This window comes from Taudactylus pleione, unplaced genomic scaffold, assembly GCF_031769625.1.
Source record: "Taudactylus pleione unplaced genomic scaffold, aTauple2 ptg001441l, whole genome shotgun sequence".
Lineage (NCBI taxonomy): Eukaryota > Metazoa > Chordata > Amphibia > Anura > Myobatrachidae > Taudactylus > Taudactylus pleione.
Genome location: NW_028285840.1, coordinates 186,524 through 212,319, shown reverse-complemented (window position 1 = coordinate 212,319; position 25,796 = coordinate 186,524). Strand labels below are relative to the sequence as shown.

The 25,796-nt window shown below is 47.8% G+C and overlaps 1 protein-coding gene across 2 annotated transcripts in view; it reads right to left on the bottom strand.

Annotated features, from left to right (window-relative positions):
* The window catches only part of EPHA8 (EPH receptor A8), a 193,616-nt gene that overhangs the window by 73,073 nt on the left and 94,747 nt on the right, over positions 1-25,796 (bottom strand). The window contains exon 1 of one of the 2 annotated variants that reach the window (XM_088463733.1): positions 12,594-13,254. In XM_088463733.1, coding sequence (XP_088319859.1) covers positions 12,594-13,239 — 646 coding nt within the window. In that variant the 5' untranslated portion in view covers positions 13,240-13,254. Of the gene's footprint in view, positions 1-12,585; positions 13,258-25,796 lie in introns of those variants that run through there. The other variant, XM_088463734.1, reaches the window with a different exon arrangement.

Below are 25,796 nucleotides of genomic sequence, written 5' to 3'. Positions count from 1 at the left end.
GTAGGTGAGTCACACTACACGCAGGGAATTCTGGGTAACAATGGAAGGCATTAGCTGAGTCTAGGTGGAGTAGGCAAGTCACACTGCACACAGGGAATTCTGGGTAACAATGGCAGACATTAGCCGAGTCTAGGTGGAGTAGGCGAGTCACACTGCACACAAGGAATTCTGGGTAACAATGGAAGGCATTAGCTGAGTCTAGGTGGAGTAGGTGAGTCACACTACACGCAGGGAATTCTGGGTAACAATGGAAGGCATTAGCTGAGTCTAGGTGGAGTAGGTGAGTCACACTACACGCAGGGAATTCTGGGTAACAATGGAAGGCATTAGCTGAGTCTAGGTGGAGTAGGTGAGTCACTCTGCACTCAGGGAATTCTGGGTAACAATGGAAGGCATTAGCTGAGTCTAGGTGGAGTAGGTGAGTCACTCTGCACTCAGGGAATTCTGGGTAACAATGGAAGGCATCAGCTGAGTCTAGGTGGAGCAGATAAGTCACACTCAGCCGTGTATTAGTTTAGTTCACAGATCTCACATGTAACCCTCCACTATCTGCATAGACTGGGGTGGCTGATTATGGTAGATTGATGTGACCAGATGTCTTCCCCGTCTATATCCCTGGCCAGGGCTGATTTTAGCTGCCTGAATGATGGTTCTCTGAAGGTGCCAGGAGACAAATGCTGTTGTTTTCATTATGTGGATGAGGTTGTGGAACTTGCAATTTATACCCATTATAATGTCACTAAGGCCCCTATTTATTACAATCTGCATTTCAAATGTGGGCTGTAGTGTGATCATTTCACCTAATGTCTCATTGTGGACTCAGCAACTATCACAAGATAATTATGAAGCAGGGACAGAGCTTATGAGAAAGACCTGACCCTGCCAATCGTCACCACACAATTCTCACTGTATTTTTCGCAAAAGATACAGGACCTCATTCAGAAGCGGTCGTTAGTTGCAAGAGGTCGCACTGAATCAGGGCGGCCGCTTGAATCCTGAACGACCGCCTCCTTGTCGATCGCTAAGCTGTGGGTTAACACTCACAGCTCTAGCGACCAACATGGGTCTGGGCACTCGTAAGCCCCAGGGAGCTTCCTGCTCTGATCGAGCAGGAAGCTCCCCACGGACATCAGCAATGATGTCAGTGGGGCCGCCCCCAAACGGCAAGCGCTCCGGCGGGAATGCCTCCGTTTGGGCAGGCACGCCTCCCTCCCAAACCGGGTGAGCTGACACTCACCATCGACAGCTTGCCCCGTCTGCTGCGAGACCCCTAACGACGGAGCATCCGTCGCTAACCGGGTCTCGCACATGCGCACGACGGAGCCGGCTCCGTCTTGCGCATGCCCAGTGGGGCAACATCGAGTCGGTTACGAGCGCTCAGCGCTTGCGACCGACTCTGAATGACCCCCACAGTGAGAGTGTCTCCGCACATGCGCTGCTGCCGGATAGCGCTACCCCTCCGAGGCCGCTCCCCCCGCGCACCCCTACTCGAACCTTCCCCCTCTCCCACAGCTGACGCTTACCTCGGTGATTGGTGAGCTCTCTTCTCCGGGTAGCTGGTCGCCCGGGCTCTGTGACCCTGGCCAGCTGTGCTGTAAACTGAGATACCGGTTTACAGCACACTTGACCTGGGTCAGTGTGCTAAAGCCACGGCGACTAGTTAACCGCTGGAGAGAGCTCACCGATCAGCTGACCCCCGGCTGCAGGTAAGTGTTTATTATTATTATTTTTTTTAAACTATTCTTTTTTTGCAGTAATCAGCCTGTGGTCTATTTAGGCCCTGATTCAGAGCTGCTCGCGAGCGCCCAATGTTTTTGCTCTGCGCATGCGCCGCTTCCAGCGTGCGCGAGCCCCGCTGAGCGACTGAAGTTCAGTCGCTATGCGGGGGGTGGCAACAAGATGGGGCGGCTATCGATGGTGACTGACAGCTCGCGCCATTTTGTGGGCAGGTAGGGGGGGTGGCTGGACAAACGCAGGCGTTCCCTTAGTAACGCCTGGCTTTTGTTGGGAGGTTTTACTGACATCACTGTCAGTAGTGGACTTCCTGCTCTATTAGAGCAGGAAGTCCACTCGGCCGTGCGGCAGCCTAGACCCTACCGTAGGGTCCTGTCGCAAGGCCGATGGTCGCGATTATCGCGATGGTCTCCTGGCCGCTCGCACAAGATGTGGGTGATCTCCCACAGCTTTGTGAGCGGCTGGAGAAAAAAATTTTAATAAATAGAAAACGCCCACAATCCCAGCAAGCGGCCAGCGGCAGTGAGCGGGTCTGAATCAGGGCCTTAGACTACAAAGCTGATCACAGTGGCCCAGCTCACGGCATCGCACTGCCTGTCAGAGCGGAGAAGGAGCCGGGGAACGTCGGGGGAAGCCTGCTTAATGCCATCTCCAAGAGTTATTATAGCAGGGCTCCCACCCATTACAAACATGGGAAATGCAATCTGCTTGCTTTAGAAATGTGAATTAAAGGGCTTGGAGTAGTTTTTCACAAAAACTGCTCCAAAAGCCCTTTAGTACATTTCATTGAAACTAATATAAAGTGAAAAAGGTGTGAAAACAGCATTTCTCACATGATTTTAGTAAAAAAAAAAAAAAAAAGGAACAATAAATAGAGCCCTATAGCATTCTGACACTTTTACCAGATACACTGCCGATGCGGCAGTACAGTGCTTGTGATCCAATGTCTGCCCGGGCTGTAATCACCTCCTGGGGTATATTATTCTGAACTATAAAAGCAGATAGAGAAGAGGCTGCAATGTTCTATCAGCAGGAGACATCTATGAGCAGCAGTGAGTGCAGTGTGGAAGTTGTGATACTTTCACTGATCTATAATGCTGCAAATGGCTGGTGTCATTCAATTGTTCCATTATTACAGTATATACTATAGTGCCTCCTACACCCAGTCCCGCCCCAGTAACATGTAACAGGATTACATCAGGAATACTGACGGCCAAATACACTGACACCCAGCCCCGTTCCAGTAACATGCAACAGGATTACATCAGCTGTACTGATACCCAGATACACTGAAACCCAGCCCCGTCCTAGTAACATGTAACAGGATTACATCAGGAGTACTGACACCCCGTCCCGTCCAAGTAACATGTAACAGGATTACATCAGGGATTCTGACACCAAGATACATTGACACCCAGCCCCGTCCCAGTAACATGTAACAGGATTACATCAGGGGTACTGACACCCAGATACACTGACACCCAGCTCCGTCCCAGTAACAGGATTACATCAGAGTTACTGACACCCAAATACACTGACACCCAGCCCCGTCCCAGTAACATGTAACAGGATTACATCAGGGGAACTGACACCCAGCCCCGTCCTAGTAACATGTAACAGGATTAGATCAGGGATACTGACACCCAGATACACTGACACCCAGCCCCGTCCCAGTAACATGTAACAGGATTACATCAGGGATACTGACACCCAGATACACTGAAACCCAGCCCCGTCCCAGTAACATGTAACAGGATTACATCAGGGGTACTGACACCCAGATACACTGACACCCAGCCCCGTCCCAGTAACATGTAACAGGATTACATCAGGGGCGCTGACACCCAGATACACTGACACCCAGTCCCGTCCCAGTAACATGTAACAGGATTACATCAGGGGCACTGACACCCAGATACACTGACACCCAGTCCTGTCCCAGTAACATGTAACAGGATTACATCAGAGATATTGCCACCCAGCCCCGTCCCAGTAACATGTAACAGGATTACATCATTGATACTGACACCCAGTCCCGTCCCAGTAACATGTAACAGGATTACATCAGGGGTGCTGACACCAAGATACACTGACACCCAGCCCCGTCCCAGTAACATGTAACAGGATTACATCAGGGATAAAAGGGCCAAACACACTGACACCCAGCCACGTCCCAGTAACATGCAACAGGATTACATCAGGAGTACTGATACCCAGATACACTGACACCCAGCCCCGTCCTAGTAACATGTAACAGGATTACATCAGGGATACTAACACCCAGATACACTGACACCCAGCCTAGTCCCAGTAACAGGATTACATCAGGGGCGCTGACACCCAGATACACTGACACCCAGCCCAGTCCTAGTAACATGTAACAGGATTACATCAGAGGCACTGACAGCCAGATACACTGACACATAGCCCCGTCCCAGTAACATTTAACAGGATTACATCAGGGGTGCTGACACCCAGATACACTGACACCCAGCTCCGTCCCAGTAACATGTAACAGGATTACATCAGGGGAACTGACACCCAGCCCCGTCCTAGTAACATGTAACAGGATTACATCAGGGATAATAGGGCCAAATACACTGACACCTAGCCCCGTCCCAGTAACATGCAACAGGATTACATCAGGGGTACTGAAACCCAGATACACTGACACCCAGCCCCGTCCTAGTAACATGTAACAGGATTACATCAGGGATACTGACACCAAGATACACTGACACCCAGCCCCGTCCCATTAACATGTAAAAGGATTACATCAGGGATACTGACACCCAGATACACTGACACCCAGCCCCATCCCAGTAACATTTAACAGGATTACATCAGGGGTACTGACACCCAGATGCACTGACACCCAGCCCCGTCCCAGTAACATGTAACAGGATTACATCAGGGGCGCTGACACCCAGATACACTGACATCCAGTCCCGTCCCAGTAACATGTAACAGGATTACATCAGGGGTACTGACACCAAGATACACTGACACCCAGTCCTGTCCCAGTAACATGTAACAGGATTACATCAGAGATATGGCCACCCAGCCCCGTCCCAGTAACATGTAACAGGATTACATCAGGGTTACTGACACCCAGCCCCGTCCTAGTAACATGTAACAGGATTACATCAGGGGTACTGACACTCAGAAGCACTGACACCCAGCCCCGTCCCAGTAACATGTAAAAGGATTACATCAGAGGCACTGACACCCAGATACACTGACACCCAGCCCCGTCCCAGTAACATGTAACAGGATTACATCCGGGGTACTGACACCCAGATACACTGACACCCAGCCCCGTCCCAGTAACATGTAACAGGATTCCATCAGGTGTACTGACACCCAGATACACTGACACCAAGCCCCGTCCCAGTAACATGTAACAGGATTACATCAGGGGTACTGACACCCAGCCCCGTCCCAGTAACATGTAACAGGATTACATCAGGGGCGCTGCCACCCAGATACACTGACACCTAGCCCCGTCCTAGTAACATGTAACAGTATTACATCAAAGGCACTGACACCCAGATACACTGACATCCATCCCCATCCCAGTAACATGTAACAGGATTACATCAGGGTTACTGACACCCAGCCCCGTCCTAGTAAAATGTAACAGTATTACATCAGGGGTACTGACACTCAGAAACACTGACACCCAGCCCCGTCCCAGTAACATGTAACAGGATTATTACATCAAGGATACTGACACCCAGATACACTGACACCCAGCCCCGTCCCAGAAACACATAACTGGATTACATCAGGGGCACTGACACCCAGCCCTGTCCCAGTAACACATAACAGGGTTACATCAGGGGTACTGACACCCAGATACACTGACACCCAGCCCCGTCCCAGTAACATGTAACAGGATTACATCAGGGGCGCTGACACCCAGATACACTGACACCCAGTCCAGTCCCAGTAACATGTAACTGGATTACATCAGGGGTACTGACACCCAGATACACTGACACCCAGTTCCGTCCCAGTAACATGTAACAGGATTACATCAGAGGCACTGACACCCAGATACACTGACACCCAGCCCCGTCCTAGTAACACGTAACAGGATTACATCAGGGGCACGGACACCTAGATACACTGATACCCAGCCCCGTCCCAGTACAACGTAACAGGATTACATCAGGGGCACTGACACCCAGATACACTGACACCCAGCCCCGTCCCAGTAACATGTAACAGGATTACATCAGGGGCACTGACACCCAGATACACTGACACCCAGCCCCGTCCCAGTAACATGCAACAGGATTACATCAGGGGTACTAACACCCAGATACACTGAAACCCAGCCCCGTCCCAGTAACATGTAACAGGATTCCATCAGGGGTACTGACACCCATATACACTGACACCCAGCCCCGTCCTAGTAACACGTAATAGGATTACATCAGGGGCACTGACACCCATATACACTGACACCCAGCCCCGTCCAAGTAACATGTAACAGGATTACATAAAGGATACTGACACCCAGATACACTGACACCCAGCCCCGTCCCAGAAACACATAACTGGATTACATAAGGGGCACTGACACCCAGCCCTGTCCCAGTAATACGTAACAGGGTTACATCAGGGGTACTGAAACCCAGATACACTGACACCCAGCCCCGTCCCAGTAACATGTAACAGGATTACATCAGGGGCGCTGACACCCAGATACACTGACACCCACTCCAGTCCCAGTAACATGTAACAGGATTACATCAGGGGTACTGACACCCAGATACACTGACACCCAGCCCCGTCCCAGTAACATGTAACAGGATTACATCAGGAGTCACTGACATCCAGATACACTGACACCCAGCCCCGTCCCAGTAACATGTAACAGGATTACATCAGGGGTACTGACACCCAGATACACTGAAACCCAGCCCCGTCCCAGTAACATGTAACAGGATTCCATCAGGGGTACTGATACCCAGATACACTGACACCAAGCCCCGTCCCAGTAACATGTAACAGGATTACATCAGGGGTACTGACACCCAGCCCCGTCCCAGTAACATGTAACAGGATTACATCAGGGGCGCTGACACCCAGATACACTGACACCTAGCCCCGTCCTAGTAACATGAAACAGGATTACATCAGAGGCACTGACACCCAGATACACTGACACACAGCCCCGTCCCAGTAATATGTAACAGGATTACATCAGGGGTACTGACACCCAGATACACTGACACCCAGCCCCGCCCCAGTAACATGTAACAGGATTACATCAGGGGTACTGACACCCAGCCCCGTCCTAGTAACATGTAACAGGATTACATCAGGGGCACTGACACCCAGATACACTGACACCCAGCCCCGTCCCAGTAACATGTAACACGATTACATCAGGGGTACTGACACCCAGATACACTGACACCCATCCCCATCCCAGTAACATGTAACAGGATTACATCAGGGTTACTGACACCCAGCCCCGTCCTAGTAACATGTAACAGGATTACATCAGGGGTACTGGCACCCAGATACACTAACACCCAGCCCCGTCCCAGTAACATGTAACAGGATTACATCAGAGTTACTGACACCCAGATAAACTGACACCCAGCCCCGTCCCAGTAACATTTAACAGGATTACATCAGGGGTACTGACACCCAGCCCCGTCCTAGTAACATGTAACAGGGTTACATCAAGGGCACTGACACCCAGATACACTGACACCCAGCCCTGTCCCAGTAACATGTAACACGATTACATCAGGGGTACTGACACCCAGATACAGACACCCATCTCCATCCCAGTAACATGTAACAGGATTACATCAGGGTTACTGACACCCAGCCCCGTCCTAGTAACATGTAACAGGATTACATCAGGGGTACTGACACTCAGAAACACTGACACCCAGCCCCAACCCAGTAACATGTAATAGGATTACATCAGGGGCACTGACACCCAGATACACTGACACCCAGCCATGTCCCAGTAACATGTAACAGGATTACATCAGTGGTACTGACACCCATATAAATTGACACCCAGCCCCGTCCTTGTAACACGTAATAGGATTACATCAGGGGCACTGACACCCATATACACTGACACCCAGCCCCGTCCCAGTAACATGTAACAGGATTACATCAGGGGTACTGACACCCAGATACACTGACACCCAGCCCCTTCCCAGTAACATGTAACAGGATTACATCAGGGGCGCTGACACCCAGATACACTGACACCCAGTCCAGTCCCAGTAACATGTAACAGGATTACATCAGGGGTACTGACACCCAGATACACTGACACCCAGTTCCGTCCCAGTAACATGTAACAGGATCACATCAGAGGCACTGACACCCAGATACACTGACACCCAGCCCCGTCCTAGTAACACGTAACAGGATTACATCAGGGGCACGGACACCTAGATACACTGATACCCAGCCCCGTCCCAGTACAACGTAACAGGATTACATCAGGGGCACTGACACCCAGATACACTGACACCCAGCCCCGTCCCAGTAACACGTCACAGGATTACAACAGGGTCACTGACACCCGGATACTCTGACACCCAGCCCCGTCCTAGGAACACGTAATAGGATTATATCAGGGGCACTGACACCCAGATACACTGACACCCAGCTCGATCTCAGTAACATGTAACAGGATTACATCAGGGGCACTGAAACCCTGATACACTGACACACAGCCCTGTCCCATTAACATGTAACAGGATTACATCAGAGATACTGACACCCAGCCCCGTCCCAGTAACATTTAACAGGATTACATTAGGGATACTGACACCCATATATACTGACACCCTACCCTGTCCCAGTAACATGTAACAGGATTACATCAGGGGCACTGACACCCAGATCCACTGGCACCCAGCCCCGTCCCAGTAACATGTAGCAGGATTACATCAGGGGCACTGACACCCATATACACTGACACCCAGCCCCGTCCTAGTAACACGTAACAGGATTACATCAGGGATACTGACACCCATATACACTGACACCCAGCCCCTGTCCCAGTAACATGTAACAGGATTACATCAGGGGCACTGACACCCAGATACCCTGACACCCAGCCCTGTCCTAGTAACATGTAACAGGATTACATCAGGGGCACTGACACCCAGATACACTGACACCCAGCCCCGTCCTAGTTACACGTAACAGGATTACATCAGAGGTACTGACACCCTGATACACCGACACCCAGCCCCATCCCAGTAACATGTAACGGGGTTACATCAGGGGCGCTGACACCAGATACACTGACACCCAGCCCCATCCTAGTAACATTTAACAGGATTACATCAGGGGCACTGACACCCAGATACACTGACACCCAGCCCCTTCCTAGTAACACGTAACAGGATTACATCAGGGGTACTGACACCCAGATACACTGACACCCAGCCCCGTCCTAGTAACATGTAACAGGATTACATCAGGAGTACTGACACCCAGAAACACTGACACCCAGCCCCGTCCCAGTAACTGGATTATGTCAGGGGCGCTGACACCAGATACACTGACACCCAGCCCCATCCTAGTAACATGTAACAGGATTACAACAGGGGCACTGACACCCAGATACACTGACACCCAGCCCCGTCCCAGTAACAGGATTACATCAGGGGCGCTGACACCAGATACACTGACACTCAGCCCCATCCTAGTAACATGTAAGAGGATTACATCAGGGGCACTGACACCCAGATACACTGACACCCAGCCCCATCCCAATAACATGTAACAGGATTACATCAGGGGCGCTGACACCCAGATACACTGACACCCAGCCCCGTCCCAGTAACATGTAACAGGATTACATGAGGGGTACTGACACCCAGATACACTGACACCCAGCCCCGTCCTAGTAACATGTAACAGGATTACATGAGGGGTACTGACACCCAGATACACTGACACCCAGACCGTCCCAGTAACAGGATTATGTCAGGGGTACTGACACTACACCAGGACATAAGCATGAGAAAGTGTAACTTTGCTATAATAGTGATATATGCATTCACTGTTTGATTTATAAATAAAAAAACTCCTATATAACACAGCAGGTATAATGTTCCTTATCGAGTATGAAAAATGGCTAAATAAATACTCCCACAATGATATAACATAGATGTGTCCTCATTTACCTCGTGGTAGTGTGTCATATGGAGCAATTTATACACAGTACCACGGATAACTAGTTTCAGACGTTCGCACTGTAGCGCCTTTCTCGGATCGCCGCTGCGCACATACAGGATTGGAGTGAGCTGAGGGCTTAGAATTTGTACTTTTTCTCGCAATCATGACAGTGTAACTTTGCATAATGTTGCGTGGCGGCTTGTATGTCGCATCTCAGTCATCTCGGGCCCAGTTTTTTGCCTTTCTCAGATTAGCGTCCTTGTTGCACGCTATAGTACGCAAATCCGGTAGTGGTGTACAGGGAATGCACACGTTGTAATTTTATGGTATTAGCCGTGCAAAGCAGACACAAATTCTGTAAAAATAATGAGTAACAGGACACGTGGTGTGGCTTAGTAACATTTTTCGTGGCGTGCCAAACGGTACTACGTGGTGCGATTTGAGCATAGGTTAGTGAGGACATGTGTATTAACATGATGAATAAAGAAAGCACAAATCAGCTTTTCCATTTGAGTATTCTACTTCTCTCTTCCTCCTAGTATATCCTTACTCTCTATATTGCCTTATTACTTCTAGAACATAATGACTCTGCATACATCAGTATAGAATATAATTACTCTGTACGCTTACATCTAGAACTTCCTTACTTTACACTATTCCTTTAAGAATATCCTGACCATGCATCCTTTTCTCTAGACTATCCTTACGTTGCATTCCTCGGTCTAGAGCATCCGGCCTCTACATTCTTCTCTCTTGAATATTCTAACTTTTCACTCCTCTATCTAGAGCATCTTCCCTACATTTTTCTCCCCAGGGGCTCTATTTATTAACATTATTTTTACTAAAATAAAGTGAAAAAGGGTGTTTTCACACCCTTTTCACATTATTTTAGTTTCACCTGTAGTTATTACAGGGCATTAGTAAAATTCTACTCCAACCCCTAATTATCACTTATTTTTAGTAAAGCAGATCGCACTTCCCATAATTGTAATGGGAAATGTGATCCGACCACTAAAAATAAATTGTAAAAAAATACCAGAGGAAGCTCTGTGATAATAACGTCACCTGGAGGTGGCGTTATCCAGGGTCTCCCCCGGTTACCGGGCTCCCACTCTGCTCTAACGGGGAGAGCAGAGGCGGGAGCCGGTACCAGTAATCAGCTATGTGGTCTAAACAGACCGCAAGCTGATTGCTGTAAAAAAAAAGAAAAAAAAAATTGAAACATTTTTTTTTCACTTACCTGAATCCAGGGCCTGGTGTTCGGGCCTCTGGTGATGGCTCCTCTCCGGTCAGCTGGTCTCCCACAGTGCACTGCTGCCCGGTCGTCAGGTGATCGGGTCCCAGTGCAGTATGGGAGATCACCTGATCGGGAAGCCCGGAGAAGATCACCGGAGGCCAGGAAGATGCAGGTAAGTGTAATGAAGGGAGGGGGGAGTTGCGGATGGGGGGGGGGTGTCACGGAGGTCCATGATCGTGGGGGGCGGGGCTTAGCGTCAGTGGAGGTAGCAGCGACGGTGGGTCGGCGCATGCGCGGGCTCTTAGTCGCGGTATTTTTTCCGAAAATACCGCGACTAGAGTGCGGATGGGATCCGCAGGGACAGAGCTTTATCACAAGCTCTGTCCCTGCAAGGGATTTATAGTAAATCCCTGTGATATTGCCTCGGTAATATCACACTACAATCCGCATTCAATATGCGGATTGTAGTAAATAGAGCCCTATAACAGAGGTTCTCAAACTTGGTCCTCAGGACCCGACACAGTTCACGTTTTCCAGGTCACCCAGCAGGTGAACAGGTGCAGTCATTACCCACTGACACATTTTAAAAGAACCACAGGTGGAGCTAATTATTTGATTTGGGATTCTGTGAGGAGACCTGGAAAACATGCACTGTTTGGGGTCCAGAGGACCGAGTTTGAGAACCTGTGCTCTAGAACATTCTTACTCTTACTAGACTAGACATCCTGACTCTACAATCTTTTCTCTGGAACATCCTGATTCTGCACTTCTCAGTCTAGGATATCCTGACTCTGCATTCATCTGTCTAGAATATTCTTACTCTGCACTCCTTGATCTAGTATAGAACAATCTGATTTCTGCATTCTTCTCTCTAGAACATTCTTACCAGTACTCCTTGGTCTAGTCTATCTTGACTCTGCATTCTTCTTTCTAGAACATTCTTACTCTGCATTCCTTGGTCTAGTCTAGAACACCCTGTCTTTTCATTCTTCTCTCTAGAACATTCTTACTCTGTACTCCTTGGTCTAGGCTAGAACATCCTGATTTTGCATTCTTCTCTCTAAAACATTCTTAATTTGCATTCCTTGGTCTAGGCTAGAACATCCTGATTCTGTATTCTTCTCTCTAGAACATTCCTACTCTGCATTCCTTGGTCTAGTATATAACAACCTGACTCTGCATTCTTTTCTCTAGAACATCCTTATTCTGCACTCCTTGGTCTCAGCTACAGTAAAACATCCTGACTCTGCATTCTTTTCTCTAGAACACTCTTACTCTGCACTCCTTGGACTAGTCTAGAACATCCTGATTCAATATCCTTCTCTTTACAAATGAAACCTTTGAATGCAGGGTTATTGCCCGATGCATGGATTCTGTGAATAACAATACTGGAAACAATTATCTCATTAGAACATAAACACAGTTGAAGTTTCTCACTTACCTACACAAGAATCAATCCGTTCCTCAAAGCCGGCACTGCAGACACACTTCCCAATGGGCACAAGCCATTCTCCTTCTGCACTGCAGTACATTTTTGGAGTGTCCTTCTCCTCTGAGTGGCCCACACACTCGCCTCGGACCTCTACCAAAGAAGACGAGTCGGATCCCGTGACTGCTTCGGAGAAAGCAGCCAAGTTACGCACCATAGATGGACACTTTTTATAATACACTCGAACTGAGACAATGGCGATGCAAGCCCCGATGTCCTGAAAGGCCAAATAAAATCCACGTCTATTCAAAGGGCCAACGCCCCGGACCTCTGTATTGAGCTTGAGTCTACGTACTCCAAGATCCACGCTGGTGAAACTCTCATCTGCTGCAATGGTGTCAATCTTCATGAACTGACTCTCTCTGGTGCTGGTGCCCAGGTCCCGATCACTCTCCAGATAGTACAAGTTGAAGGTCTCCTTGCATGTGCCCAGCACTCCAGGCATACTGTTACAGTCTCTCAGGGTGAATTTAATCTCTGCATACACCCGGCGGGCACCATCTCTTTGCACCCAGTTCGTCCTTAGCCAATTGTTCTGATTTGGCGACATCACATTGCAGACTTGATATGTGTGTATAGGACTGAAGAACTCATCCATCTCATTGATGGAGTCCCACTGCAATGGTGCACAAGAATTATACTGTTAGTTTAAGAGGATTTGTTAGTAATGCCTGAAATATTAGGGTCACGTATTTCCAACCTAACAAAATGCTCTGCCCGTATATATCACTTTCTCCTTTATACTGTATGTGTACGACTCTGCAGTAGCTTCAGACATCTGTTCACATCCATCTTTAGAGCTTGGATTTAAGTGAAAACAATTAACTGAAAATGTGGAAAATATTGATCTATTTCCCGGAATACTAGGAAGTTAGGTTTTGTACTGGCCCCAGCAATGTGTATCCAACTTTGTCTTATATTTCCCCATTATTTCCTCCTGCAGCAAAGCTCCTCACAGTGACTATGGAATGAGGTGCTAGGTGATAAGATGAATGTTTTACTGGATCCACTCATTGCATTGTGTAGCAGAGCTTCTCACAGTGACTATGGGATGAGGTGCTAGGTGATCAGATACATGTATAATATTATCCACTCATTACATTGTGTAGCAGTGCTTCTCACAGTGACTATGGGATGAGGTGCTAGGTGATCAGATACATGTATAATATTATCCACTCATTACATTGTGTAGCAGTGCTTCTCACAGTGACTATGGGATGAGGTGCTAGGTGATCAGATACATGTATAATATTATCCACTCATTACATTGTGTAGCAGAGCTTCTCACAGTGACTATGGGATGAGGTGCTAGGTGATCAGATACATGTATAGCATTATCCACTTATTACATTGTGTAGCAGAGCTTCTCACAGTGACTATGGGATGAGGTGCTAGGTGATCAGATACATGTATAATATTATCCACTCATTGCATTGTGTAGTGGAGCTTCTCACACTGAATCTGGGTACAAGAGGTTCCATCAGCCTAACCATTTCTTAGCAGGGCTGGATTCGGGCACGGTCAGGCTCAGCTGCTACCTGGGGCCTTAAAAGAATGGGAAACTTTTTACCTGCCTCCATTTGTTTAAAACCCTTGAGTGGGTCTAGACTGGCGGCTACTCCCAAAACCTCCCTTCTGTAAGGGATCTAGAAGCTACAGGAACCAAGCAGGGCAGCACGAGGCAGGCTACAGGGGTCAGCTCTCAGTGCCAGACGCTGTTATAGAGGACCTTGACTCTGGAAACAGGGGTGTCTTTCCTGCACCCTAGATACATGTGTGTCTATCCTGCACCCTAGATACACGTGTCTGCATTTCTCGCACCCTAGATACAGGTGTGTGTATTTACGGTAACCTAGAATCATGGGTGTAACTAGGTATTTGAAGGCCCCATACAAAAAGTGTGTAAGGGCCCCTATGTACTACCCAACAGTGAAACATGTATATAACACATATACAGTCAGGTGCATAAATATTGGGACATTGACAGAATTTTCATATTTTGGCCTCTATTCACCACCACAATGGCTTTGAAATTAAACAAACAAGATGTGCTTTAACTGCAGACATTCAGATTTAATTTGAGGGTAATTACATCCAAATCAGGTGAACGGTGTAGGAATTACAACGGTTTCTATATGTGCCTCCCACTTTTTAAGGGGCCAAAAGTAATGGGACAAACTAAACAATCCTAAATCTAACTTTCACTTTTTAATACTTTGATGCAAATCCTTTGCAGGCAATTACAGCCTGAAGTCTGGAACGCATAGACATCACCAGACGCTGGGTTTCAACCCTGGTGATGCTCTGCCAGGCTTCTACTGCAAATGTCTTCAGTTCCTGCTTGTTCTTGGGGCATTTTCCCTTCAGTTTTGTCTTCATCAAGTGAAATGCATGCTCAATTGGATTCAGGTCAGGGGATTGACTTGGCCATTGCATAACATTCCACTTTTTAGCCTTAAAAACCTCTTTGGTTGCTTTTGCAGTATACTTCGGGTCATTGTCCATCTGCACTGTGAAGCACCGTCCAATGAGTTCTGAAGCATTTGACTGAATATGAGCATATAATATTGCCCGAAACACTTCAGAATGAATTCTGCTGCTTTTGTCAGCAGTTACATCATCAATAAATACAAGGGAACCAGTTCCATTGGCAGCCATACATGCCCACGCCATGACACTACCACCACCATGCTTCACTGATGAGGTGGTATGTTTTGGATCATGAGCAGTTCCTTTCCTTCTCCATACTCTTCTCTTCCCATCACTCTGGTACAAGTTGATCTTTGTCTCATCTGTCCATTGGATGTTGTTCCAGAACTGTAATGGCTTTTTTAGATGTTGTTTGGCAAACTCTAATCTGGTCTTCCTGTTTTTGTGGCTCACCAATGGTTTACATCTTGTGGTGAACCCTCTATATTCACTCTTGTGAAGTCTTCTCTTGATTGTTGACTTTGACACATATACACCTACCTCCTGGAGAGTGTTCTTGATTTGGACAACTGTTGTGAAGGGGTTTTTCTTCACCAGGGAAATAATTCTTCTGTCATCCACCACAGTTGTTTTCCTTGGTCTTCCGGGTCTTTTGGTGTTGCTGAGCTCTCCGATGCATTCTTTCTTTTTAAGAATGTTCCAAACAGTTGATTTGGCCACACCTAATGTTTTTGCTATCTATCTGATGGGTTTGTTTTGATTTTTCAGCCTAATGATGGCTTGCTTCACTGATAGTGACAGCTCTTTGGATCTCATATTGAGAGTCGACAGCAACTGATTCCAAATGCAAGTGTCACACCTAGAATCAACTCCAGACCTTTTACCTGCTTAATTGATAATGAAATAACGAGGGAATAGCCCACACCTGTCCATGAAATAGCTTTTGAGTTGATAGTCCCATTACTTTTGGCCCCTTAAAAAGTGGGAGGCACATATTGAAACTGTTGTAATTCCTACACCGTTCACCCGATTTGGATGTAATTACCCTCAAATTAAATCTGAAAGTCTGCAGTTAAAGCACATCTTGTTTGTTTCATTTCAAAGCCATTGTGGTGGTGAATAGAGGCCAAAATCTGAAAATTCTGTCAATGTTCCAATATTTATGCACCTGACTGTAACTTTGACAAGCTAGATGGGCCCCCATCAGTTATGTCCCCATAGCAGCTGCACCCCTTACACCTATGGTAGTTAGACCCATGCCTGTGTCTTTCCTGCACCCTAGATACATGTGTGTGTGTCCTGCAACATATATATACGTGTGTGCTCCCTGCACTCTATATACATGTGTCTTTCCTCCACCCTAGATACATGTGTGTGTTCCCTGCACCCTAGATACATGTGTTTTTCCTGCACCCTAGATACATGTGTGTTTTTCCTGCACCCTAGATACATGTGTGTTTTTCCTGCACCCTAGATACATGTGTGTGTTCCCTGCACCCTAGATACATGTGTGTGTTCCCTGCACCCTAGATACATGTGTGTTTATCCTGCACCCTAGATACGTGTGTGTTCCCTGCACCCTAGATACATGTGTGTGTTTCCTGCACAATATATACATGTGTGTGTTTCCTGCACCCTAGATACTTGTGTGTGTTCCCTGCACCCTAGATGCATGTGTGTTCCCTGCACCATATATACGTGTGTTCCCTGCACCATATATACATGTGTGTTCCCTGCACCCTATATACATGTGTGTGTTCCCTGCACCCTAGATAGATGTGTGTTCCCTGCACTGTAGATAGATGTGTGTTCCCTGCACCATATATACATGTGTGTGTTCCCTGCACCATATATACATGTGTGTGTTCCCTGCACCATATATACATGTGTGTGTTCCCTGCACCGTAGATAGATGTGTGTTCCCTGCACTGTAGATAGATGTGTGTGTTCCCTGCACCATATATACATGTGTGTGGACCCTGCACCATATATACATGTGTGTTCCCTGCACCCTAGATACATGTGTGTCCCCTGCACCGTAGATAGATGTGTGTTCCCTGCACTGTAGATAGAAGTGTGTGTTCCCTGCACCATATATACATGTGTGTGTTCCCTGCACCATATATACATGTGTGTGTTCCCTGCACCATATATACATGTGTGTGTTCCCTGCACCATATATACATGTGTGTGTTCCCTGCACCGTAGATAGATGTGTGTTCCCTGCACTGTAGATAGATGTGTGTGTTCCCTGCACCATATATACATGTGTGTGGACCCTGCACCATATATACATGTGTGTTCCCTGCACCCTAGATACATGTGTGTGTTCCCTGCACCCTAGATACATGTGTGTGTTCCCTGCACCCTAGATACATGTGTGTATTCCCTGCACCCAAGATACATGTGTGTGTTCCCTACACCATAGATACATATATGTGTTCCCTGCACCATAGATACATGTGTGTGTTCCCTGCACCCTAGATACATGTGTGTGTTCCCTGCACCATAGATACATGTGTGTGTTCCCTGCACCGTAGATAAATGTGGGATTACCCTGCACCATAGATACATGTGTGTGTTCCCTGCACCGTAGATAGATGTGGGAATACCCTGCACCATTTATACATGTGTGTGTTCCCTGCACTGTAGATAGATGTGGGATTACCCTGCACCATATATACATGTGTGTGTTCCCTGCACCGTAGATAGATGTGGGATTACCCTGCACCATATATACTAGGGGTGTGCACCGGCCACTTTTCGTGTTTTGTGTTTTGGTTTTGGATCTGGATCTTTCTTCGTGTTTTGGATCTGGATTGGTTTTGCCAAAACCACCCTTCCGTGTTTTGGGTTCTGGGTTTTGTGTTTTGGATCTGTATTTTTTTTTTAAAAAGCATAAAAACAGCTAAAATCACAGAATTTGTTGGTTTCTCTGCTCCTATGCTATTATTAACCTCAATAACCTTAATTTCCACTCATTTCCAGTCTATTCTGAACACCTCACACCTCACAATAGTGTTTTCATGTCCAAAAGGTTGCACCGAGGTAGCTGGATGACTATGCTAAGCGACACGAGTGGGCGGCACAAACACGTGACCCATCTAGGAGTGACACTGCAGTGGCAGACAGGATGGCAGTTAGAAAAACTAGGCCCCAAACTGTACATAATGCATAGAAAAAAAAGAAGTGCAAGATGGAATTGTCCTTGGGCCCTCCCACCCACCCTTATGTTGTATAAACAGGACATGCACACTTTAACAAATCAATCATTTCAGCGCCAGGGTCTGCCACACAACTGTGGCTGAAATGATTGGTTCGTTTGGGCCCCCACAAAACAAGCTGGCAATTAATGTGTCCCTGCACAAACTGGCTCTACGGAGGCAAGATGTCATCCTCATCCTCCTCATCCACCGATTCCTCACCCTCTTCAGTGTGTACATCCTCATCCTCACAAAGTATTAACTCGTCCCCACTTGAATCCACCACCACAGGTCCCTCTGTACCTTCTGGAGGCTGGTCTCCCTGGAAGAGCTGATAATTCATTTTGATGAACATCATCTTCTCCACATTCTGTGGAAGCAACCTCCTACGCCTTTCGCTGACAAGGTTCCCGGCTGCACTAAACACTCTTTCGGAGTACACACTGGAGGGGGGGCAACTCAGGTAAAATAGAGCCAGCTTGTACAGGGGCCTCCAAATTGCCTCTTTTTCCTGCCAGTACAGGTATGGACTGTCTGACATGCCTACTTGGATGCTGTCACCGATGTAATCCTCCACCATTCTGTCAATGGTGACAGTATCATATGCAGTGACAGTAGACATGTCAGAAATTGTTGCCAGGTCCTTCAGTCCGGACCAGATGTCCAAACTTGGTCCTGCCTGCCCTGCATCACCGCCAGCGGGTTGCTTAGGATACCTAAGTTTTTTCCTGGCAGCCCCAGTTGCGGGAGAAAATGAAGAAGGAGCCGTTGACGTGTCACGTTCCGCTTCAGCTGACAGTGTGTTCACCAGCAGGTCTTTGCACCTCTGCAGGCTTGTGTCGGCCGGAAAGAGAGACACCACATAGGCTTTAAACCTAGGATCAAGCACGGTGGCCAAAATGTAGTGGTCTGATTTCAACAGATTGACCACCCTGGAATCCTGGCAAAGCGAATGAAGGGCTTCATCCACAAGTCCCACATGCCGAGCGGAATCGCTCCGTCTTAGCTCCTCCTTCACTTTCTCCAGCTGCTTCTGCAAAAGCCTGATGAGCGGAATGACCTGACTCAAGCTGGCTGTGTCTGAACTGACTTCACGTGTGGCAAGTTCGAAGGGCTGGAGAACCTTGCACAACACGGAAATCATTCTCCACTGCGCTTGAGTCAGGTGCATACCCCCTCCTTTGCCTATGTCATAGGTGGATGTATAGGCTTGTATGGCCTTTTGCTGCTCCTCCATCCTCTGAAGCATATAGAGGGTTGAGTTCCACCGCGTCACAACCTCTTGCTTCAGGTGATGGCGGGGCAGGTTCAAGAGTGTTTGCTGGCGCTCCAGTCTTCGGCACGCAGTCGCTGAATGGCGAAAGTGGCCAGAAATTTTTCGGGCCACCCAAAGCGTCTCCTGCACGCCCCTGTCGCTTTTCAGAAAATTCTGCACCACCAAGTTTATTGTGTGAGCAAAACATGGGACGTGCTGGAATTTGCCCAGATGTAATGCCCGCACAATATTGGTGGCGTTGTCAGATATCACAAATCCCCAGGAGAGTCTAAGTGGGGTAAGCCACTGGGCGATGATTTCCCTCAGTTTCTCTAAGAGGTTGTCGGCGGTGTGCCTCTTACTGAAACCGGTGATACACAGCGTAGCCTGCCTTGTAACGAGCTGGCGTTTCTGAGATGCTGCTACTGGTGACGCTGCTGCTGTTGCTGCGTAAGGTGATACATCTACCCAGTGGGCTGTCACAGTCATATAGTCCTTAGTCTGCCCTGTTCCACTTGTCCACATGTCCGTGGTTAAGTGGACATTGTGTACAACGGCATTTTTCAGGACACTGAGGACACTTTTTCTGACGTTTCTGTACAGTCTCGGTATCGCCTGCCTAGTGAAGTGGAATCTAGACGGGATTTGGAACCGGGGACACACTACCTCCATCAATTGTCTAAATCCCACTGCACTAATGGCGGATACCAGACGCACGTCTAACACCAACATAGCAGTCAAGGCCTCAGTTATACGTTTTGCTTCAGGGTGACTGCTGTCGTACTTCATCCTCCTCGCTAAGGACTGTTGGAGGGTCAATTGTTTAGTAAAAGTAGTGGTGTTCCTACTTCCTCTCTGGGATGATGAACGACTCCCAGCAGCAGCAACAGCAGCAGCGGCAGCAGTAGGCGTAGCAATGCAGGATCCTCCAGAGGAATCCCGGATAGGAGAGTCAGTCATGCCAGTGACATGGCCTGCAGGACTACTTCCGATCCTGACTAAGGAGGAAATTGACGAGGAGGGAGTTGACGGTGTGGTTTGCAGTCGCTTGGATACAACAGGACAACGGGATTTAGGTGTCCCTGGACTGCTTACGGTCTTAGCCAAAGTTTCTGAACTTGACAGTAACTTTTTATGAACGCGCTGCAGGTGCCGTATAAGGGAGGATGTTCCTAGGTGGTTGACGTCCCTACCCCTACTTATTTTACCTTTACATATGGTACATATGGCAAGACAGTTGTTGTCCGGATTTGGATAGAAATATTGCCAGACCAAAGAGGTGGAATGTTTGGTCTTCTGCCCAGGCATGACCGTGATGGGCTTTTTCATCCCACGGACAACAACTGTCTCCCCCGGAGCCTGATTTAAACAAACCACATCACCATCAGAATCCTCCTCGCCAACTTCCTCCTCAGCGCCAGCTACACCAGTATCCTCATCCTGTTGTACTTCAACAGTGACATCTTCAATTTGCATATCAGCAAGTGGACTGTGGGTGCTCCTTTCAGCACTTGCAGGGGGCGTGCAAATGGTGGAAAGAGCCACCTCTTCCCGTCCAGTGCTGGGAAGGTCAGGCATCGCAACCACCACCACACTTGGACTTTCCTTGGGGATTTGTGATATCTTCTTAGAAAGCACAGTTCTTCGCTGTGCTTTTGCCAGCTTAACTCTTTTGATTTTTTTAGTGGGAGGAGGGCTTCCATCGTCATGTGAAGCTGAACCACTAGTCATGAACATACTAGGGATCGACCTTAGCCGTTCCTTGCCACTCCGTGTCGTAAATGGCATATTGGCAAGTTTATGTTTCTCTTCAGCTGATTTAAATGTCTTTTTCAAGGTCATTTTCCTGAACTTTGCCATTTGGGATTGTATGTGCCCTCTACTATGACATTGGGCATCGGCCTTGGCAGACGACGTTGATGGCATGTTATCGTCTATGTCATGACTAGTGGCAGCAGCTTCAGCACTAGGAGGAAGTGGTTCTTGATCTTTCTCTATTTTATTTTTATCGGAGAAAGTTTGGTCCTCCATTTATGTTATATCGATTTGATATATACGTGCGGCTAAACCCAGAAAATAATTTTTTTTTTGGTTTGGACTGGAGTGTATTTTGGGTGTTACAGCACCCTTTAACGGTCAAGCCAGCCGGCCCTTTACTTATGACACAGGCGCACTCTTGGCACTACTTTGTTGATGCACGTGCGGCTACTGCGCACACAATTCACAAACACAGAAAATAATTTTTTTTTTGGTTTGGACTGGAGTGTACTTTCGGGGGTTACAGCACCCTTAACGGTCAAGCCAGCCGGCCCTTTACTTATGACACAGGCGCACGCTTGGCACTACTTTGTTGATGCACGTGCGGCTACTGCGCACACAATTCACAAACACAGAAAATAATTTTTTTTTTGGTTTGGACTGGAGTGTACTTTCGGGGGTTACAGCACCCTTAACGGTCAAGCCAGCCGGCCCTTTACTTATGACACAGGCGCACGCTTGGCACTACTTTGTTGATGCACGTGCGGCTACTGCGCACACAATTCACAAACACAGAAAATAATTTTTTTTTTGGTTTGGACTGGAGTGTACTTTCGGGGGTTACAGCACCCTTAACGGTCAAGCCAGCCGGCCCTTTACTTATGACACAGGCGCACGCTTGGCACTACTTTGTTGATGCACGTGCGGCTACTGCGCACACAATTCACAAACACAGAAAATAATTTTTTTTTTGGTTTGGACTGGAGTGTACTTTCGGGGGTTACAGCACCCTTAACGGTCAAGCCAGCCGGCCCTTTACTTATGACACAGGCGCACGCTTGGCACTACTTTGTTGATGCACGTGCGGCTACTGCGCACACAATTCACAAACACAGAAAATAATTTTTTTTTTGGTTTGGACTGGAGTGTACTTTCGGGGGTTACAGCACCCTTAACGGTCAAGCCAGCCGGCCCTTTACTTATGACACAGGCGCACGCTTGGCACTACTTTGTTGATGCACGTGCGGCTACTGCGCACACAATTCACAAACACAGAAAATAATTTTTTTTTGGTTAGGACTGGAGTGTACTTTCGGGGGTTACAGCACCCTTTAACGGTCAAGCCAGCCGGCCCTTTACTTATGACACAGGCGCACGCTTGGCACTACTTTGTTGATGCACGTGCGGCTACTGCGCACACAATTCACAAACACAGAAAATAATTTTTTTTTTGGTTTGGACTGGAGTGTACTTTGGGGGTTACAGCACCCTTTAACGGTCAAGCCAGCCGGCCCTTTACTTATGACACAGGCGCACGCTTGGCACTACTTTGTTGATGCACGTGCGGCTACTGCGCACACAATTCACAAACACAGAAAATAATTTTTTTTTTGGTTTGGACTGGAGTGTACTTTCGGGGGTTACAGCACCCTTAACGGTCAAGCCAGCCGGCCCTTTACTTATGACACAGGCGCACGCTTGGCACTACTTTGTTGATGCACGTGCGGCTACTGCGCACACAATTCACAAACACAGAAAATAATTTTTTTTTTGGTTTGGACTGGAGTGTACTTTCGGGGGTTACAGCACCCTTAACGGTCAAGCCAGCCGGCCCTTTACTTATGACACAGGCGCACGCTTGGCACTACTTTGTTGATGCACGTGCGGCTACTGCGCACACAATTCACAAACACAGAAAATAATTTTTTTTTTGGTTTGGACTGGAGTGTACTTTCGGGGGTTACAGCACCCTTAACGGTCAAGCCAGCCGGCCCTTTACTTATGACACAGGCGCACGCTTGGCACTACTTTGTTGATGCACGTGCGGCTACTGCGCACACAATTCACAAACACAGAAAATAATTTTTTTTTTGGTTTGGACTGGAGTGTACTTTCGGGGGTTACAGCACCCTTAACGGTCAAGCCAGCCGGCCCTTTACTTATGACACAGGCGCACGCTTGGCACTACTTTGTTGATGCACGTGCGGCTACTGCGCACACAATTCACAAACACAGAAAATAATTTTTTTTTTGGTTTGGACTGGAGTGTACTTTCGGGGGTTACAGCACCCTTAACGGTCAAGCCAGCCGGCCCTTTACTTATGACACAGGCGCACGCTTGGCACTACTTTGTTGATGCACGTGCGGCTACTGCGCACACAATTCACAAACACAGAAAATAATTTTTTTTTTGGTTTGGACTGGAGTGTACTTTCGGGGGTTACAGCACCCTTAACGGTCAAGCCAGCCGGCCCTTTACTTATGACACAGGCGCACTCTTGGCACTACTTTGTTGATGCACGTGCGGCTACTGCGCACACAATTCACAAACACAGAAAATAATTTTTTTTTGGTTAGGACTGGAGTGTACTTTCGGGGGTTACAGCACCCTTTAACGGTCAAGCCAGCCGGCCCTTTACTTATGACACAGGCGCACGCTTGGCACTACTTTGTTGATGCACGTGCGGCTACTGCGCACACAATTCACAAACACAGAAAATAATTTTTTTTTTGGTTTGGACTGGAGTGTACTTTCGGGGGTTACAGCACCCTTAACGGTCAAGCCAGCCGGCCCTTTACTTATGACACAGGCGCACGCTTGGCACTACTTTGTTGATGCACGTGCGGCTACTGCGCACACAATTCACAAACACAGAAAATAATTTTTTTTTTGGTTTGGACTGGAGTGTACTTTGGGGGTTACAGCACCCTTTAACGGTCAAGCCAGCCGGCCCTTTACTTATGACACAGGCGCACGCTTGGCACTACTTTGTTGATGCACGTGCGGCTACTGCGCACACAATTCACAAACACAGAAAATAATTTTTTTTTTGGTTTGGACTGGAGTGTACTTTCGGGGGTTACAGCACCCTTAACGGTCAAGCCAGCCGGCCCTTTACTTATGACACAGGCGCACGCTTGGCACTACTTTGTTGATGCACGTGCGGCTACTGCGCACACAATTCACAAACACAGAAAATAATTTTTTTTTTGGTTTGGACTGGAGTGTACTTTCGGGGGTTACAGCACCCTTAACGGTCAAGCCAGCCGGCCCTTTACTTATGACACAGGCGCACGCTTGGCACTACTTTGTTGATGCACGTGCGGCTACTGCGCACACAATTCACAAACACAGAAAATAATTTTTTTTTTGGTTTGGACTGGAGTGTACTTTCGGGGGTTACAGCACCCTTAACGGTCAAGCCAGCCGGACCTTTACTTATGACACAGGCGCACGCTTGGCACTACTTTGTTGATGCACGTGCGGCTACTGCGCACACAATTCACAAACACAGAAAATATATTATTTTTTTAGCACTTGGGGGGAGCACCCCTGATGGACAGAGCACCCCCTGGACAACACTACAGCACTCCTTTAGGACTGGGACACTGCACAGGACTTTGGAGTGGACACAGCCCCTATGGAGAACTGACTGCACAACACAGTCCAGCCAGCCCCTATGGACTTTGAAGTAGTGGACACAGCCCCTATTAACAACAGCAGCACAGCACAACACAGCCAGCCCCTATGGACTTTGAAGTAGTGGACAACAGCAGCACTACACTACACTACACTACACAGCCCTAACTCCCACCCTCCCTCTTCACTGTCCACAGCCGAGTGAGAAAATGGCGCCGACGTGTGTACCTTATATAGGATCCAAAACCCGCGAGACTCGGAAGGCGGGAAGATGACGTTTTGCCTCGATTTCAGATCCGAGTCAGGCGGGAAAAGTCGAGCCTGACTCGGATCGGACTCGGATCGGGGGGGCTCGGGGGGGTTCGGATTTCAGAAATCCGAACCCGCTCACCCCTAATATATACATGTGTGTGTTCCCTGCACCCTAGATACATGTGTGTGTTCCCTGCACCATAGATACATGTGTGTGTTCCCTGCACCATAGATACATGTGGGATTACCCTGCACCATTTATACATGTGTGTGTTCCCTGCACTGTAGATAGATGTGGGATTACCCTGCACCATATATACATGTGTGTGTTCCCTGCACCGTAGATAGATGTGGGATTACCCTGCACAATATATATACTAGGGGTGTGCACCGGCCACTTTTCGTGTTTTGTGTTTTGGTTTTGGATCTGGATCTTTCTTCGTGTTTTGGATCTGGATTGGTTTTGCCAAAACCACCCTTGCGTGTTTTGGGTTCTGGGTTTTGTGTTTTGGATCTGTATTTTTTTGAAAAAAAGCATAAAAACATCTAAAATCACAGAATTTGTAGGTTTTTCTGCTCCTATGCTATTATTAACCTCAATAACCTTAATTTCCACT